At 37.0% G+C, this 17,574-nt stretch overlaps 1 protein-coding gene across 1 annotated transcript in view; it reads left to right on the top strand.

Moving 5' to 3' along the window:
• The window catches only part of RPS6KA6 (ribosomal protein S6 kinase A6), a 180,040-nt gene that overhangs the window by 92,490 nt on the left and 69,976 nt on the right, over positions 1–17,574 (top strand). The window contains exons 4-7 of the mRNA XM_070366584.1: positions 6,610–6,779; positions 9,497–9,567; positions 9,790–9,878; positions 10,723–10,781. Coding sequence (XP_070222685.1) covers positions 6,610–6,779; positions 9,497–9,567; positions 9,790–9,878; positions 10,723–10,781 — 389 coding nt within the window. The remainder of the gene's footprint in view (positions 1–6,609; positions 6,780–9,496; positions 9,568–9,789; positions 9,879–10,722; positions 10,782–17,574) is intronic.

Below are 17,574 nucleotides of genomic sequence, written 5' to 3' on the forward strand. Positions count from 1 at the left end.
AAGTAGTCTTCATCCTATACCCATTGATTTTAAATTAGTCATTTCAAAATTTTCTGGTATATCAAATTCTATGTGAATATTTTATCCTGTGTTATTGAATGTGAATTTTGATTTACAGCATTTTGCTTGATGAAATAGGACATATCAAGTTAACAGGTATGCAGATTTTCTTATTCTATCCTAAGCCTGTTTTCTGTTTTTATTAATATGTATATTTGTCTGAGCCTGTTTTTCCTCTTGATTTAATTTGCATTTTATTCATTTCTTTAGTGAACTTAAATTCATTTAAAAGGTAGATAACTCTCAATATGCTCTATTGTAATACAAAAAAATTATACAATAGTGTCATTATCCTCATTAAGAAATGACATTTGGTTTTCTAGGTAAAAGCACATAATTTTGTTTCAGTCTAGACTGAAAGATTTATCATAAGTAGTTACCACATTTGAAATACAGTGAATTATAAACTTTTAAGCCAGGTGTTTCATAATCAGAGGTTCATTTTATTCCTTTTTTTTTTTTGGTAAAAACACGTTTTATTTTTTACTTTATTTTGAATGTTGAGTGTTTACAGTATATAACACACTCTGCTAATTCTCTGAGGACTCTTAGGCATAAAGTCTCCTTATTATACCATTAAAATCTTTTACTTTCAAATAATTATAGACTGACAATAAGTTGCAAAAACAGTACCATCACCCAGCTTCCCCTATGGTGACATTTTATAAAATTACTACTGCATTATCAAACTCAGGAAATTGATAGGTACAGTAGAACTAACTAGACTGTATACTTCACTTGGATTTCACCAGTTTTTGAATGTATTCGTTTTTTTTGTTTGTCTCCATGACATTATATCCATATATGTAGATTTGAATACCATCATCATTATCAATAAGCAGAACTGATCTACAACCATATCTGTCCATTTATAATCACACTCTTACCCCCTTCTTTAACTCCTGGCAACCACTTATCTCTCTACATTTCCCAGTTTGTTATTTTAAGAATATGATACAAATAGAACTGTACAGTAGTCACATACCTGGACATTTATCCTAGAGAAATAAAAACTTACATGCACACAAAAAATCTATACATGAATTTTCATAGCAGCTCTATTTGAAATGGCCCAAGGCCAGAAATGTCCAAGATGTCCTTCAAAGAGTGAATGGATGAATATATCTATATAGTAGAATACTACCCAGCACTGTATGCAGCAACTTGGACTGGGCATTATGCTGAGTGAGCCAATCTCAAAAGGTTTCTTATGTTTTAAATAGGTAGTAAATTCTGTATTTAATTATCAGAATGTTAAAAAAGAGATAAAATGAAGATATGGTCTTTACAAAGAAGTTTGGACCAGTACACTTTAAAGGTTCAGTTCAGTCGCTCAATCGTGTCCGACTCTTTGTGACCCCATGAATCGCAGCACGCCAGGCCTCTCTGTCCATCACCAACTCCCGGAGTTCACTCAAACTCATGTGCATCGAGTCAGTGATGCCATTCAGCCATCTCATCCTCTGTCGTCCCCTTCTCCTCCTGCCCCCAATCCCTCCCAGCATCAGAGTCTTTTCCAATGAGTCATCTCTTCTCATGAGGTGGCCAAAGTACTGGAGTTTCAGCTTTAGCATCATTCCTTCCAAAGAACACCCAGGGCTGATCTCCTTTAGGATGGACTGGTTGGATCTCCTTGCAGTCCAAGAGTCTCTCGAGAGTCTTCTCCAACACCACAGTTCAAAAGCATCAATTCTTCTGTGCTTAGCTTTCTTCACAGTCCGACTCTCACATCCATATATGACCACTGGAAAAACCATAGCCTTGACTAGACGGACCTTTGTTGGCAAAGTAGTGTCTCTGCTTTTGAATATGCTATCTAGGTTGGTCATAACTTTTCTTCCAAGGAGTAAACGTCTTTTAATTTCATGGCTGCAGTCACCATCTGCAGTGATTTGGAGCCCAAACAAATAGAATCTGTCATGGTTTCCACTTTTTCCCCCTCTCTTTGTCATAAAGTGATAGCATTGTGTTCCATGATCTGAGTTTTTTGAATGTTGAATTTCAAGTCTGCTTTCTCACTCTTCTCTTTCACACTCTCAAGGGGCTCTTTAGTTCCTCTCCAGTTTCTGCCTTTATGCAGACTTTTATATATTAATACCCTGTCATTCTGGCACCATTTATTAAAAAGACTGACCTTTTTTTCCCCCATGAAGTTGCTTTTACACCTTTGTCAGAAATAAGCTGGCAATATATACCCAGTTCTGTTATCAGTTCAGTTGTTCAGTTGTGTCTGACTCTTTGCCACTTGATGGACTGCAGTGCACCAGGCTTCCATGTCCATTACCAACTCCCAGATCTTGCTCAAATTCATGTCCATCAAGTCGGTGATGCCTTCCAACCATCTCATCCTCTGTCATCCCCTTCTCTTCCTGCCCTCAAACTTTCCCAGCATCAGGGTCTTTTCCAGTGAGTCAGTTCTTCACATCAGGTGGCCAAATTATTGGAGTTTCAGCTTCAGTGGCAATCTTTTCAATGAATATTCAGGGTTGCTTTCTTTAGGATTGACTGGTTGAATCTCCTTGGAGTTCAAGGGACTCTCAAGAGTCTTCTCCAACACCTCAGTTGAAAAGCATCAGTTTTTTGGTGCTCAGATTTTTTATGGTCCAACTCTCACATGCATACATGACTCCTGAAAAAACCATACCTTTGACTAGATGAAGCTTTGTCAGCAAAGTAATATCTCTGCTTTTTAATATGGTATCTAGAATTGTCATAGCTTTTCTTCCCAGGAGCAAGTATATTTTAATTTCATGGCTGTAGTCACCATCTACAGTGATTTTGGCTTCAACAGTATGTGAACTGAAAGCTTCCAGGTGTTCAAGCTGGATTTAGAAAAGGCAGAGGAACCCGAGATCAAATTGCCAACATCTGTTGGATCATAGAAAAAGCAAGAGAATTCCAGGAAAACATCTACTTCTGCTTCATTGACTATGCTAAAGGCTTTGTGTGGATCACAACAAACTGTGGAAAATTCTGAAAGAGATGGGAATACCAGGCAACCTGACCTGCCTCCTGAGAAATCTGTATTCAGGTCAAGAAATAGCAGTTAGAACCAGACATGGAGCAATGGACTGGTTCTAAATTGGGAAAGGAGTACATCAAGGCTGTATATTGTCACCCTGCTTATTTATCTTATATGCAGAGTATATCATGCATAATGTCTGGCTGGATGAATCACGAGCTGGAATCAAGATTGCAGGGAGAAATATCAGTAATCTCAGATATGCAGATGAAACCACCCTTTATGGCAGAGAGTGAAGAGAAACTAAAGAGCCTCTTGATTGAGGTGAAAGAGGAGAGTGAAAATCCTGGCTTAAAACTCAACATTCAAAAAATGAAGAACATGGCATCTGGTCCTATCACTTCATGGAAGATAGATGGGGAAACAATGGAAACAATGACAGACTTTATTTTCTCAGGCTCCAAAGTCACTGCAGATGGTGACTGCAGCCATGAAATTAAAAGATGCTTGCTCCTTGGAGGAAAAGTTATGACAAATCTAGACACCATATTTAAAAGCAGAGACATTTCTTTGCCGACCAAGATCTGTATGGTCAAAGCTCTGGCTTTTGCAGGAGTCATGTACGGATGGGAGAGCTGGACCTTAAGGAAGGTTGAGGGCCAAAAAAGTGATGCTTTTGAACTGTGGTGTTGGAGAAGACTCCTGAGAGGCCCTTGGACTGCAAGGAAATCAAACCAGTCAATCCTAATGGAAATCAACCCTGAATATTCATTGCAAAGACTGATGCTGAAGCTGAAGCTCCAGTACTTGGCCACCTGATGCGAAGAGCTGACTCATTAGAAAAGACCCTTATGTGGAAAGATTGAAGGCAGGAGAACCGGATGACAGAGGATGAGATGGTTGGACAGCATCACCAACTCGATGGACATGAGTTTGAGCAAGCTCCAGGAAATGGTGAAGGACAGGGAAGCCTGGAATGCTGTAGTCTATGGCGTCCTCAAGAGTCGGACACGACTGAATGACTGAACAGCAATAAATATGGTATATTACCTTGAAAAAAATCTTGAAATTTGCTTGTAGAATGGGAAATATTGCAGATTGTACGTTATTGTGAAAAAGTGGAAGGTAGATTATCTGGAATTGGGAGTTCTAATACTGTAGGTGAACAGGAGTAGCTCATAACACATGTGATATGGTGATCTTCATGTATGTATTTCTGCTTGGCTCAGTTTAACTAGGTACAGTTTTCTAGTGTTTCAACCAGTGTTTCTTGTGGATAAAATTGCACATAAACCAACCTAAAAATTAAATTCATGTTATAGTCACCAAGCAAATTCTAGTGTTAAATGTATTTTTGTCAGAAAATAGTACAGCAAAGGACCTTTGTGAAGTGGTGTAAATCTCTGAAAGGTAACAGTAAGGTATAAATTAATTGGAACAAATTTACATTTTTAAGACAAGCATCATAGCAGAACTATATATGTCAGTTCTCCAGTACAATACTGTCTTGATTATATAGTTTATAGTAAGTATTGAAGTCAGGTAGTACGATTCCTTGAATTTCCTTTTTGTTCACATTTTTTGGCTATTCTGTTTCCTTTGTCTTTTTATATAAATTTTAAATTCAGCTTGTTGATTTTTACAAACAACATCTTGCTGAGATTTTTATTAATGTTTCATTGACTCTGTAGATCAGTTTTAGGAGAATTGACATCTTTAACAACACTGAATCTTCCAAACTGTGACCAATATCTCTCTCCATTTACTTAGATCTACTCTGATTCCTTTCATTGGTGTTTATAGTTTTTATCATGCCGATCTTGCATATACATACTTTGTATATTTTTATCTATGGGATTTAATGTGAGTTTTTGGTGGTATTACAAGTAGAACTTATAAAATTTCACCTTTCCATTTTTTATTGTAAGTATATGGAAATAAGATTGATTTTTATGTACCTTTAGCTCTTTGAAGACCAAAAGCAAAAATGGAAGTTCTCCAATGTCAAAGCAAAATTTGCTTTTCTAATATCTGCAAATTAGCATCTCTTTTTTGTCTTAGGCTATTTTAAAAATCAAATTACTATAACAGTGTTGACTTAATTGTTGTCATTTCAAAGTTGTTGAGTCATATTCTAATATAAACATGAAAGCGTGTATTTTTAGGATGAGGTTTAATTGCACAATTTTAAATGCTCTGATTAGTTTAGTTCAGTCGCTCAGTCGTGTCCGACTCTGCGACCCCATGAATCACAGCACACCAGGACTCCCTGTCCATCACCAACTCCCGGAGTTCACTCAGACTCACATCCATCAAGTCAGTGATGGCATCCAGCCATCTCATCCTCTGTCGTCCCCTTCTCCTCCTGCCCCCAATCCCTCCCAGCATCAGAGTCTTTTCCAATGAGTCAACTCTTCTCATGAGGAGGCCAAAGTACTGGAGTTTCAGCTTCAGCATCTTTCCCTCCAAAGAAATTCCAGAGCTGATCTCCTTGCATCCAAGGGACTCTCAAGAGTCTTCTCCAACACCACAGTTTAAAAGCATCAATTCTTCAGCACTCGGCTTTCTTCACAGTCCAACTCTCACATCCATGCATGACCACTGGAAAAACCATAGCCTTGACTAGACAGACCTTTGTTGGCAAAGTAATGTCTTTGCTTTTCAATATGCTATCTAGGTTGGTCATAACTTTTCTTCCAAGGAGTAAGTGTCTTTTAATTTCATGGCTGCAATCACCATCTGCAGTGATTTTGGAGACCCAAAAAATAAAGTCTGACACTGTTTCCACTGTTTCCCCATCTGTTTCCCATGAAGTGATGGGGCCAGATGCCATGATCTTCGTTTTCTGAATGTTGAGCTGTAAGCCAACTTTTTTACTGTCCAGTTTCACTTTCATCAAGAGGCTTTTTAGTTCCTCTTCACTTTCTGCCATAAGGTTGGTGTCATCTGCATATCTGAAGTTATTGATATTTCTCCCAGCAATATTGTTTCTATCTTATGCTTCTTCCAGCCCAGGGTTTCTCCTGATGTATTCTGCATAGAAGTTAAATAAGCAGGGTGACAATATACAGGCTTGACGTAGTCCTTTTCCTTTTTGGAACCAGTCTGTTGTTCCATGTCCAGTTCTAACTGTTGCTTCCTGACCTCCATATAGGTTTCTCAAGAGGCAGGTCAGGTGCTCTGGTATTCCCATCTCTTTCAGAATTTTCCACAGTTTATTGTGATCCACACAGTCAAAGGCTTTGGCATAGTCAATAAAGCAGAAATATGTTTTTCTGGAACTCTCTTGCCTTTTCAGTGATCCAGTGGATGTTTGCAATTTGATCTCTGGTTCCTCTGCCTTTTCTAAAACCAGCTTGAACATCTGGAAGTTCATGGTTCACGTATTGCTGAAGCCTGGCTTGGAAAATTTTGAGCATTACTTAAAAATGCTCTGATAGAGTATTGTAAAATACAGGCTTTTCTCCATTCTTTCCATTAACTGGTCTCACAGGAGCTTTCTTAATGGTAATTGTAGGCCATCCATGAATACATTTAATTCATAGTTTTGTTTCTTTTGGTATTTTCTAGTTTCTGAAAATCTTCAGATATATATTTGTGCAATATTGTTATAGATTTTGGACTCAGCAAGGAATCAGTAGATCAAGAGAAGAAGGCCTACTCATTTTGTGGTACAGTGGAGTATATGGCTCCTGAAGTAGTAAATAGGAGAGGTCATTCCCAGAGTGCTGATTGGTGGTCATATGGTGTACTTATGGTAAGTAGTGTTTTTAAAATTATGTCAATATAAATTAAATATTCTTTAGAATTTTAATCTTAGTATTGGAATGTGTTTGTTGAGAATAGGGTTTTAAAAGTTCATGATTGTTTTTAAAGAATTTGTGATTGGCTAGCTGTCATATTATAAGAACTAACGTTTTGGTGTTGTGATTTCTTTTAAAGTTGCTTGATTAAAAGGCAACGGCAGCATTCTTTTATAAGTTATCCAAATTTAAAAATTAGAAAAACCTGTTAGATTTTAGATTTCAGAATACTGTGTTTAGTAGTACATAATATTTTAATTAGGTATCACAGAATGTAGCACCTTACTGTTTACTATCTTATTGTCACATTATTTCAAGCATGTCTGTAGAAAGATTATAAACCTCCTAAGGAAAGCAATTCTGTCTTCTACTTGTTCTACTTTTCCACAATATCTAGCATATTGAGCATATAGACTGACTAATTTGGTATAAGATTAATCATAGTTGTAGTGTTAAGTAGGGCGATAAATGAATAGCTATTGAATCCGATACAGTTTGCTTTAGAAACTTGATAATCCATTTTTACTTATTTATCACTATACGATTTATCGTATAGTGAATTACTATACAATTTATCAGTATATTAAGTGGCTATTATAAGCCTGACATTTGGTAAGGGCGATGGATTGGAAACAGTCTGGAAGTACAGTATTTGACATTTTCCTTGGCCTAAAAAGACATGCCATCTGGTTGGGGAAACAAATGTAATAGCTAAGTAAATTGTCTGGAAGTACCTTAGGAGTTCAAACAAGAATTCATTCAAGTTGATATAGGGAAAGCAGAGGAGACAGAACTTAAATTAAGCCCTGAAGGATGAATAAAATTCAGATAACTGTGTCTCAAGGATAATATTGTGATAATATTAGGAAAGATCTGGAGAACCAGTTTAACTAGAGTAGTAGTAAAGAATGAGGGTGAAGGTGGAGGAAATGAAGCTGTAAGCCTATAAGCATTTGTATGCTATTTTCTGAATGGTAAACTTTTGTAAAGTCTTAAACAGGATGGTCGTTAGAGAAAAATTGTATTTTAATACTAGCCTTGGTAGCATTATGTATATGGATTGCAAATGGAGGAAACTAAAAGTAGGAAGACCAAGAAGTTCTCCTTGTAAGACAGTTGTAAGATTACAAAATAAAAAAGGAAATCTTCAAGACATTTCAAAGGAAGAAATGACTGACCTTAGTAGCAGATTAAATGTCACAGATAAAGCAGAGGGAAAGGGTTAAAGACAAAGATACCTTTAAAACTTCAGGGGATTGAAAGAAAGATAGTTCAGTAGAAAAGATAGTTGGGAAGGATAGCTGATTTTGAAAGTGGGGAAATAACTTATTTTTAACATGTTGTATAGGTTACTGTGGGTTTGTATTTAACCCCTTGATAGTAATGAATTAGGAGAGGGCAGTGGAGGGGGCATCAGAATTATCTGAAGACCTTAAAAAAAAAAAAAAAAAAACAAAGAAGAAAGAAACAAAAACAACAAACAAATACTCTGCCAGCCAATATATAATTTTTTTGAGGGGAAGGTGTGATTCCAATATACTGTCCTTCTCTTTTTCTTTTTGTTCTTTCCATTCCCACCTCTTAATTCTCCAGTTCCTGGGATAGAACCATTACTTTAGGTTTGGAGACAGGGCATTGGAACTTGAGAGAGATGATTCCCATATGCCATATTTCCCTTCTTCATTCCCTTTCTATGACTCCTACCCCTATCACTTCAGTCTTCATTTGAGAAACATTACTGTAGATTTGGAAGGGAAAGCTGGGGATTGAAGAAGATTGAAACGGGAACCAATTTGTGAGTCATCAGTCATCAAGAGAGAGTTGAATGGATAAGCTAACTAAGGTTCTAAGTTCTGTATTAACAGAGGACTGAGGCCAAACCCATTATTGAATCTCAGCTTAAAATTTAAATATTAGGGATATAAAAACTTTTCTCTTTAATGAGCTTCATTTTCAGACCTTTCTTTTTCCAATATAATTACTTTTTAAAATACCATTCTTCTATGTTCTAGTTATCTGCATTGCCGTTAACTCTCTTTAGGGAAAATATTTTCATTATGCCATGTACAAATTGAAATGGCTCAGTGCATATTTTTACGTTTCTTTCATTGTTAAATGTTTTCTTTAAAAGGTTATCTTTGTTTTAAAAGAGAATGCCTCATGTTTGGGGCTTCCCAGATGGCTCAGTGGTAAAGAATCCACTTGCTAATGCAGGAGCTGCAGGAGACAAGGGTTTGATCCCTGGGTCAGGAAGATCCCCTGGAGGGGAAATGGCAACCCACACCTGTATTCTTGCCTACAGAATCCTATGGACAGAGAAGCGTGGCAGGTTCCAGTCCCTGGGCTTGCAAAGAGTTGAACACGACTGAGCATGCACACCTTGTGTCTGTTTCCACATTGCTTTGGTTTGGGAAATTTAGCCAAATTAGGACTGAAATAATGGTTGGTTTCATTTGCTATGTGTCATCTCTCATTTAGGCTATGTATTGTGGGGTACCAGAGGTGTATTTCCTTAAGTGACCTAGTTTTCTGGTCCTTTTTGATTGCTATCATATAGATCCTGCATGATTTGATGATCACATTTTACAAATATCAATTTTTTTCCTAAAGAATTTCATTGTGTATTCCAAGTTGTGCTAAACTTGTGTTATTTTGTGTTTATGTGTTTTAGTTTGAAATGCTTACTGGTACTCTGCCATTTCAAGGTAAAGACAGAAATGAGACCATGAATATGATATTAAAGTAAGTGGAAACTTTTTTTTTCCTTTGGGGAAGAATTCCTTGCTTTCAGTTTTGACAAGCTTGTTATCATTTTCATTTGACACAAAAGAACGTTTTCACACTGTCTCATTCCCTTTCACCTTATTTGCCATTGTGAAAGCATTCATTAATTTTTTTTTGGAATTTTTCAGTTTAGAAGTATGACTAGATTTAAATGAAATTTTCTGAAATTTTCTTTTCCAGAGCAAAACTTGGAATGCCTCAGTTTCTTAGTGCTGAAGCACAAAGTCTTCTAAGGATGCTATTCAAAAGGAATCCAGCAAATAGATTGGGTATTGTTTATTTTCTTAGTTTTTATAACAGAATCCTGGGAGGTATAATTATATTGGGAAAATAATTATAACTTTATGTTTTCTGGCTTAACTTCATTTACTCCTGCTATATATTTATACCTAGACTTTTACATTTTATGTATGCAAAGATTCCAGTAATCTGTTATATCTGTGATTAAAAACTGAAGTAGTCTAGTTATGCAAGACTTATATTTAATATATATCATATCATTATGTGTATCATATGAGTGTCTCTTTTGAAGTAATTCACAGAATTCTCCCTTGTATAGAAAAATCCTTTTATATATTTGAAGATAATTATTTTGTTCCTTCTATTATTCATGAAGATAAATATTATGTTTCCATAACTGCTCATTATTTGGACACTTTCTTGTAGTCTTTCTCTGTATCCAAATGTGATTATATTATCCTGTTTATGTCCATGTGTTGAAATTTCAAAGTCACTTTATTCATTGCATTTTTAATTTGATATATAAATAGGAGGTCATAAGTTGAATTATGAAGAAAATAAAACTACTTAAATTATTTTTATATTTTTTAACTACTTAAAGTTTAACATTATGTTAAATATGATTTTTATTTGATTCAGAAGACATTTCAGTATTTCATGATACCCTATGTGCTTCAGCATTAACACCAGCTATTTTTATCATATTAAATTCAAAGGAGCAATTAAGAAAACATCAGATAAGAAATCATAAACTTTTCACTGCAAGAAATCTATAAAATATGTGTATTCCTGTTTTACAGATAACAATCTGGAGGCCAAGTAACCAGATTTTTAAAAATCAAACTGGTAAAAGAATTCTTTCCATTTTTGTAGGTTCAGAAGGAGTTGATGAAATCAAAAGACATCTTTTTTTTGCAAATATTGACTGGAATGTAAGTAGAGTAGAAAGTGTGGTACTGAATACCTTTAAGAAGAGCAAAAACTCAAGAGTAAATGGTAATATGTGGACTTTGCTGATAAACTTAATCCATTTGTTTCATATTTAGTGTGAGATTTTTATTTACAAGCATAGCATATCATGCAGTTACCTTCAACCAGCAGATGCGTGGATGATATATAGTACATTTTTGTTTCTCATTTGTCTTACCTGTTAAGTATGGTTAATATTCTCTTCTATTCTAGGTTGAAGAATATGGGTGGGAAGAAGAAAAAGGAGAAAGGGGATGAATGAAAGGGCAGATTCTTAAAGAAAAAATGAACTGTAAAGAATCTAAGATGTTATTTAATTTCAAATGATCCTTTGTCATGTATTAGAACAATTTAAATTTGCTAAGAAGTAAAAATCTTTGTATAGTTATTTCACTAAATTTTGAGAGGGCATGAAAACAAAAACATAGTGAAATTCTGCAAAGTCATTTATTGAATTTTTTAAGTTGCAACTCCCAGACTAGTGAGCTTTTCACTTTTTCTTATTGTTGCTTACAACACAACTTTATGTATTTTATGTACTATTAATCATCATAGGTAAGCATTTTTGATTATTTACTTCTGACATTGATAGTGAAAATTATCCCCAAAGAAAACATGTCTCTTTTGATTTCTAAGGCAGAGGCAGAGAACCACTATTCACTGACCAAATTATCATTTCATCTGGCTTGTAGAACAAGTTTCAGTAGCCCAATATTTTGATTTATTTTAATAGTTATAAAACTGCAATATAACATAAGCTGTTAGCATTAATAACCTGAAAAGCCTTGTAATGAACATGGGAATTGCATTGCATTTGTCTTATCTGTGTGCATTCCTCTTTCAGTATTCTTCCATTTCCTTGTCATTTTTTTCTAATGCTTCTCTACTCTTACTTTTTCCTTAACTAGAAAAAGCTAGAAATTAATTTCCATTATTTTTATATCTAAAGTTTGTTTATTGCTCTTAAATAACAAAGGAGTAGAATGTGTATGTATTTGAATAAATAAAAATTACTTTTCTATAAAGTGAAAGTAGGTTTATTGAGAAACGTTCCATAGGCAGAATGCAGTCTGTCTTAGAAGGCAAGAGCAACCTGTTTTTGTTCTTTTTTTTTAAGGTTCTACATATGAGTGAGATCTACAATATTTGTCTTACTCTGTCTGACTCATTTCTTCTTAATTCATTCTTCTGTTGATGGACACAGGTTATTTCCATGTCTTGGGTATTGTGAATAATACTTCAATAAACATGGTGGTGCAGATGTCTTTTGAGATAGTGACATTATCTTTTGCAAAACAGATATTATTATTTATTTTTTGTATCTTTTTAAATTAATTTTTACTCAAGTATAGTTGTTTTACAATGTTGTGTTTCTGTTGTACAGCAAAGTGAATCAGCTATGCATCCCCTCTCTTTTGGATTTCCTTTCCGTATAGGTCACCACAGAGCATTGAGTAGAGTTCCCTGTGCTTTAGAGAAGGTCCTCATTAGTTATCTATTTATACATAATAGTGTATACCTGTCAATATCAATCTCCCAGTTCATTATACCTTTCCCCTTACCCCCTTGGTATCCATATGTTTGTTCTCTGTGTCTGTGTCTCTATTTCTGCTTTGCAGATAAGTTCACCTATACCATTTTTCTAGATGCCACATATAAGAGATACTAAAGGATATTTGTCTTTCTCTTTCTGACTTAACTTCACTGTGTATGAAAGTCTCTAGGTCTATCCACATCTCTGCAAATGACACAATTTCATTCTGTTTTATGACTGAGTAATATTACACTGGGCTTTATGTACCATATATTCTTTATCCATTCATCTGTTGATGGACATTTAGATTGCTTCTGTGTCCTGGTTATTGTAAATAGTACTGTGGTGAACATTGGGGTACATGTATATTTTTTAATTATGTTTTTTTCTGCATATATACCTAGTAGTGAGATTTCTGGAGAAGGCAATGGCAACCCATTCCGGTACTCTTGCTTGGAAAATCCCATGGATGGAGGAGCCTGGTAGGCTACAGTTCATGGGGTTGTGAAGAGTCAGGCATGACTGAGCGACTTCACTTTCATTTTCACTTCCATGCGTTGGAGAAGGAAATGGAAACCCACTCCAGTGTTCTTGCCTGGAGAATCCCAGGGAGGGTGGAGCCTGATGGGCTGCCATCTATGGGGTTGCACAGAGTCAGACACGACTGACGTGACTTAGCAGCAGCAGCAGTGAGATTTCTGGGTCATATGGCAGTTCTATTTTTAGTTTTTCAAGGTACCTCCATTCTGTTATCCATAGTGGCTCTATGAGTTTATATTCCCACCAACAGTGTAGGAGGGTTCCCTTTTCTCCATATCCCTCCAGCATATATTGTTTGTAGATTTTTTTGATAAAGGCCATGTTGGCCATTCTCACTGGTGTAAGGTGGTAGTTCATTGTATTTTTAATTTTCATTTCTCTAATAGTGATTTTGATCATCTTTTCATGTGCCTCATTGGCCATGTGTATGCCTTCTTTTAAGAAATGTCTACTTAGATCTTCCACTCATTTTTTAATTGGATTTTTTTATATTGATATGCATGAAGTACTTGTATATTTTAGAGATTAATTCCTTGTCAGTTGTTTCACTTGCAAATATTTACTCGCATTCGTAGGGTTGTCTTTTCATCTTGTTTATGATTTCCTTTGCTGTGTAGAAACTTTTAAGTTTATTTATTTTAATTTAAATTTATTTATTTTAATTGGAGGCTACTTTACAATATTGTATTGGTTTTGACATACATCAACATGAATCCGCCACAGGTGTACATGTGTTCCCCATCCTGAACCCCCCTTGCACCACCCTCCCTGTACCATCCCTCTGGGTCATCCCAGTGCACCAGCCCCAAGCATCCTGTATCCTGCATCGAACCTTCAGGTTTGATTCATTTCTTATATGATATTATACATGGTTCAATGCCATTCTCCCAAATCATCCCACCCTCTCCCTCTCCCACAGAGTCCAAAAGACTGTTCTATACATCTGTGTCTCTTTTGCTATCATGCATACAGGGCTATTGTTACCATCTTTCTAAATTCCATATATATGTGTTAGTATACTATATTGGTGTTTTTCTTGCTGGCTTACTTCACTCTATATAATAGGCTCCAGTTTCATCCACCTCATTAGAACTGATTAAAATGTATTCTTTTTAATGGCTGAGTAATACTCCATTGTGTATATGTACCACAGCTTTCTTATCCATTCATCTGCTGATGGACATCTAGGTTGCTTCCATGTCCTGGCTATTATAAACAGTGCTGCGATGAACATTGGGGTACACGTGTCTCTTTCAATTCTGGTTTCCTCGGTGTGTATGCCCAGCAGTGGGATTGCTGGGTCATAAGGCAGTTCTATTTCCAGTTTTTTAAGGAGCTTCCTGATGTTCAAGCTGGTTTTAGGAAAGGCAGAGGAACCAGAGATCAAATTGCCAACATCCACTGGATCATAGAAAAAGCAAGAGAGTTCCAGAAAAACATCTGTTTCTGCTTTATTGACTATGCCAAAGCCTTTGACTGTGTGGATCACAATAAACTGTGGAAAATTCTTCAAGAGATGGGAATACCAGACCACATGACCTGCCTCTTGAGAAATCTTTATGAAGGTCAGGAAGCAACAGTTAGAACTGGACATGGAACAACAGACTGGTTCCAAATAGGAAAAGGAGTAGGTCAAAGTTGTATATTGTCACCCTGCTTATTTAACTTATATGCAGAGTACATCATGAGAAACCCTGGACTGGAAGAAACACAAGCTGGAATCATGATTGCCGGAAGAAATGCCAATAACCTCAGATATGCAAATGACACCACCCATATGGCAGAAAGTGAAGAGGAACTAAAAAGCCTCTTGATGAAAGTGAAAGTGGAGAGTGAAAAAGTTGGCTTAAAGCTCAGCATTCAGAAAACGAAGATCATGGCCTCTGGTCCCATCACTTCATGGGAAATAGATGGGGAAACAGTGGAAACAGTGTCAGATTTTATTTTTTGGGGCTCCAAAATCACTGCAGATGGTGACTGCAGCCATGAAATTAAAAGATGCTTACTCTGTGGAAGGAAAGTTATGTCCAACCTAGATAGCATATTCAAAAGCACAGACATTACTTTTCCAACAAAGGTCCATCTAGTCAAGGCTATGGTTTTTCCTGTGGTCATGTATGGATGTGAGAGTTGGACTGTGAAGAAGGCTGAGCGCCGAAGAATTGATGCTTTTGAACTGTGGTGTTGGAGAAGACTGTTCAAAGTCCCCTGGACTGCAAGGAGATCCAACCAGTACATCCTGAAGGAGATCAGCCCTGGGATTTCTTTGGAAGGAATGATGCTAAAGCTGAAACTCCAAGTACTTTGGCCACCTCATGCGAAGAGTTGACTTATTGGAAAAGACTCTGATGCTGGGAGGGATTGGGGGCAGGAGGAGAAGGGACGACAGAGGATGAGATGGCTGGATGGCATCACTGACTCGATGGACATGAGTCTAAGTGAACTCCAGGAGTTGGTGATGGACAGGGAGTCCTGGCGTACTGCAATTCATGGGGTTGCAAAAAGTCGGACACAACTGAGTGACTGAACTGAACTGAAGGAATCTCCATACTGTTCTCCATAGTGGCTGAACTAGTTTGCATTCTCACCAACAGTGTAAGAGGGTTCCCTTTTCTCTACACCCTCTCCAGCATGTATTACTTGTAGACTTCTGGATAGTAGCCATTCTGACTGGCATGAAATGGTACCTCAGTGTGTTTTTGATGTGCATTTCTCTGCTAATGAGTGATGTTGAGCATCTTTTCATATGTTTGTTAGCCATCTGTATGTCTTCTTTTGAGAAATCTCTGTTCAGTTCTTTGGCCCATTTTTTACTGGGTCGTTTATGTTTCTGGAATTGAGCTGCAGGAGTTGCTTGTATATTTTTGAGATTAATTCGTTGTCAGTTGCTTCATTTGCTATTATTCTCTCCCATTCTGAAGGCTGCCTTTTCACCTTGCTTATAGTTTTCTTTGTTGTGCAGAAGCTTTTAATTTTAATTAGGTCCCATTTGTTTATTTTTGCTTTTATTTCCAATATTCTGGAAGGTGGGTCATAGAGGATCTTGCTGTGATTTATGTCAGAGAGTGTTTTGCCTATATTCTCCTCTAGGAGTTTTATAATTTATGGTCTTACGTTTAGATCTTTAATCTATTTTGAGTTTAATTTTGCATATCGTGTTAGAAAGTATTCTAGTCTCATTCTTTTACGAGTGGTTTAATTAGGTCCCATTTGTTCTTTTTTTTTTTTTTTTTCATTACTCTAGGACGTGGCAAAATTTTGCTGCAGTTTATGTCAAAGAGTGGTTTTCCTACATTTTCCTCTAACAGTTTTATAGTATCCAGCCTTACATTTTGATCTTTAATACATTTTGAGTTTTTTTTTTTTTTTTCTGTTTAAATAATTTTATTTATTTTTGGCTGTGCTAGGTCTTCATTGCTGCATGGGCTTTTCTCTAGTTGTGGGGAGTAGGGACCACTCTCTAGTTGTGGTGCTTGGGCTTCTCATTGCAGTGATTTCTCTTTTTGTGGAGCATGGCCTCTAGGTACATGGGCTTCAGCCGTTGTGCCTCCCGAGCTCTAGAGCACAGGCTCAGTAGTTGTGGCGCAGGGATTTTGTAGCTCTAGACCATGTGGGATCTTCCCAGAGCAGGGTTCTAACCTATGTCTCCTGCATTGGCAGGCCAATTCTTTACCACTGAGCCATGAAGGAACCCCAAGTTTTTTTGTGTGTGTGGTGTTAGGCAGTGTTCTAATTTCATTTGTTTACATGTAACTGTCCAGTTATCCTCACACCACGATTTTTGCTGATGTTGTTTTTCGTTAGATTGTAATTTTAGATTTGAAAATTGGGAGGGGAGTTTGGGGGAGAATGGATACAGGTATATATATGGCTGAGTCCCTTTGCAGTCCGCCTGAAACTGTCACAAGGGTGATAATCAGCTGTGCACCAGTGAAAAATAAAAACTTTAAATAAAATGTAACAGAGAGAATCCTATCTTCACACCACTTATTGGAGAGACTGCCTTTTCTCCTTTGCCTTCTTTGTTACAAATTAGGTGACCATAGGTTCAGTTCAGTCACTCATTCGTGTCCAGCTCTTTGCGACCCCATGAATCGCAGCACGCCAGGCCTCCCTGTCCATCACCAACTCCCGGAGTTCACTCAAACTCATGTCCATCAAGTCGGTGATGCCATCCAGCCATCTCATCCTCTGTCGTCCCTTCTCCTCCTGCCCCCAATCCCTCCCAGCATCAGAGTCTTTTGCAGTGAGTCAGCTCTTCGCATGAGGTGGCCAAAGTACTGGAGTTTCAGCTTTAGCATCATTCCCTCCAAAGAACACCTAGGGCTGATCTCCTTTAGAATGGACTACTTGGATTTCCTTGCAGTCAAAGGGACTCTCAAGAGTCTTCTCCAACACCACAGTTCAAAAGCATCAATTCATCAGCTCTCAGCTTGCTTCACAGTCCAACTGTCACATCCATACATGACCACAGGAAAAACCATAGCCTTAACTAGACAGACCTTTGTTGGCAAAGTAATGTCTGTGCTTTTGAATATGCTATCTAGGTTGGTCATAACTCCTTCCACGGAGTAAGTGTCTTTTAATTTCATGGCTGCAGTCACCATCTGCAGTGATTTTGGAGCCCCCAAAAATAAAGTCTGACACTGTTTCCACTGTTTCCCCATCTATTTCCCATGAAG

This window comes from Bos mutus, chromosome X (genome assembly GCF_027580195.1).
Source record: "Bos mutus isolate GX-2022 chromosome X, NWIPB_WYAK_1.1, whole genome shotgun sequence".
Classification (NCBI taxonomy): Eukaryota; Metazoa; Chordata; class Mammalia; order Artiodactyla; family Bovidae; genus Bos; species Bos mutus.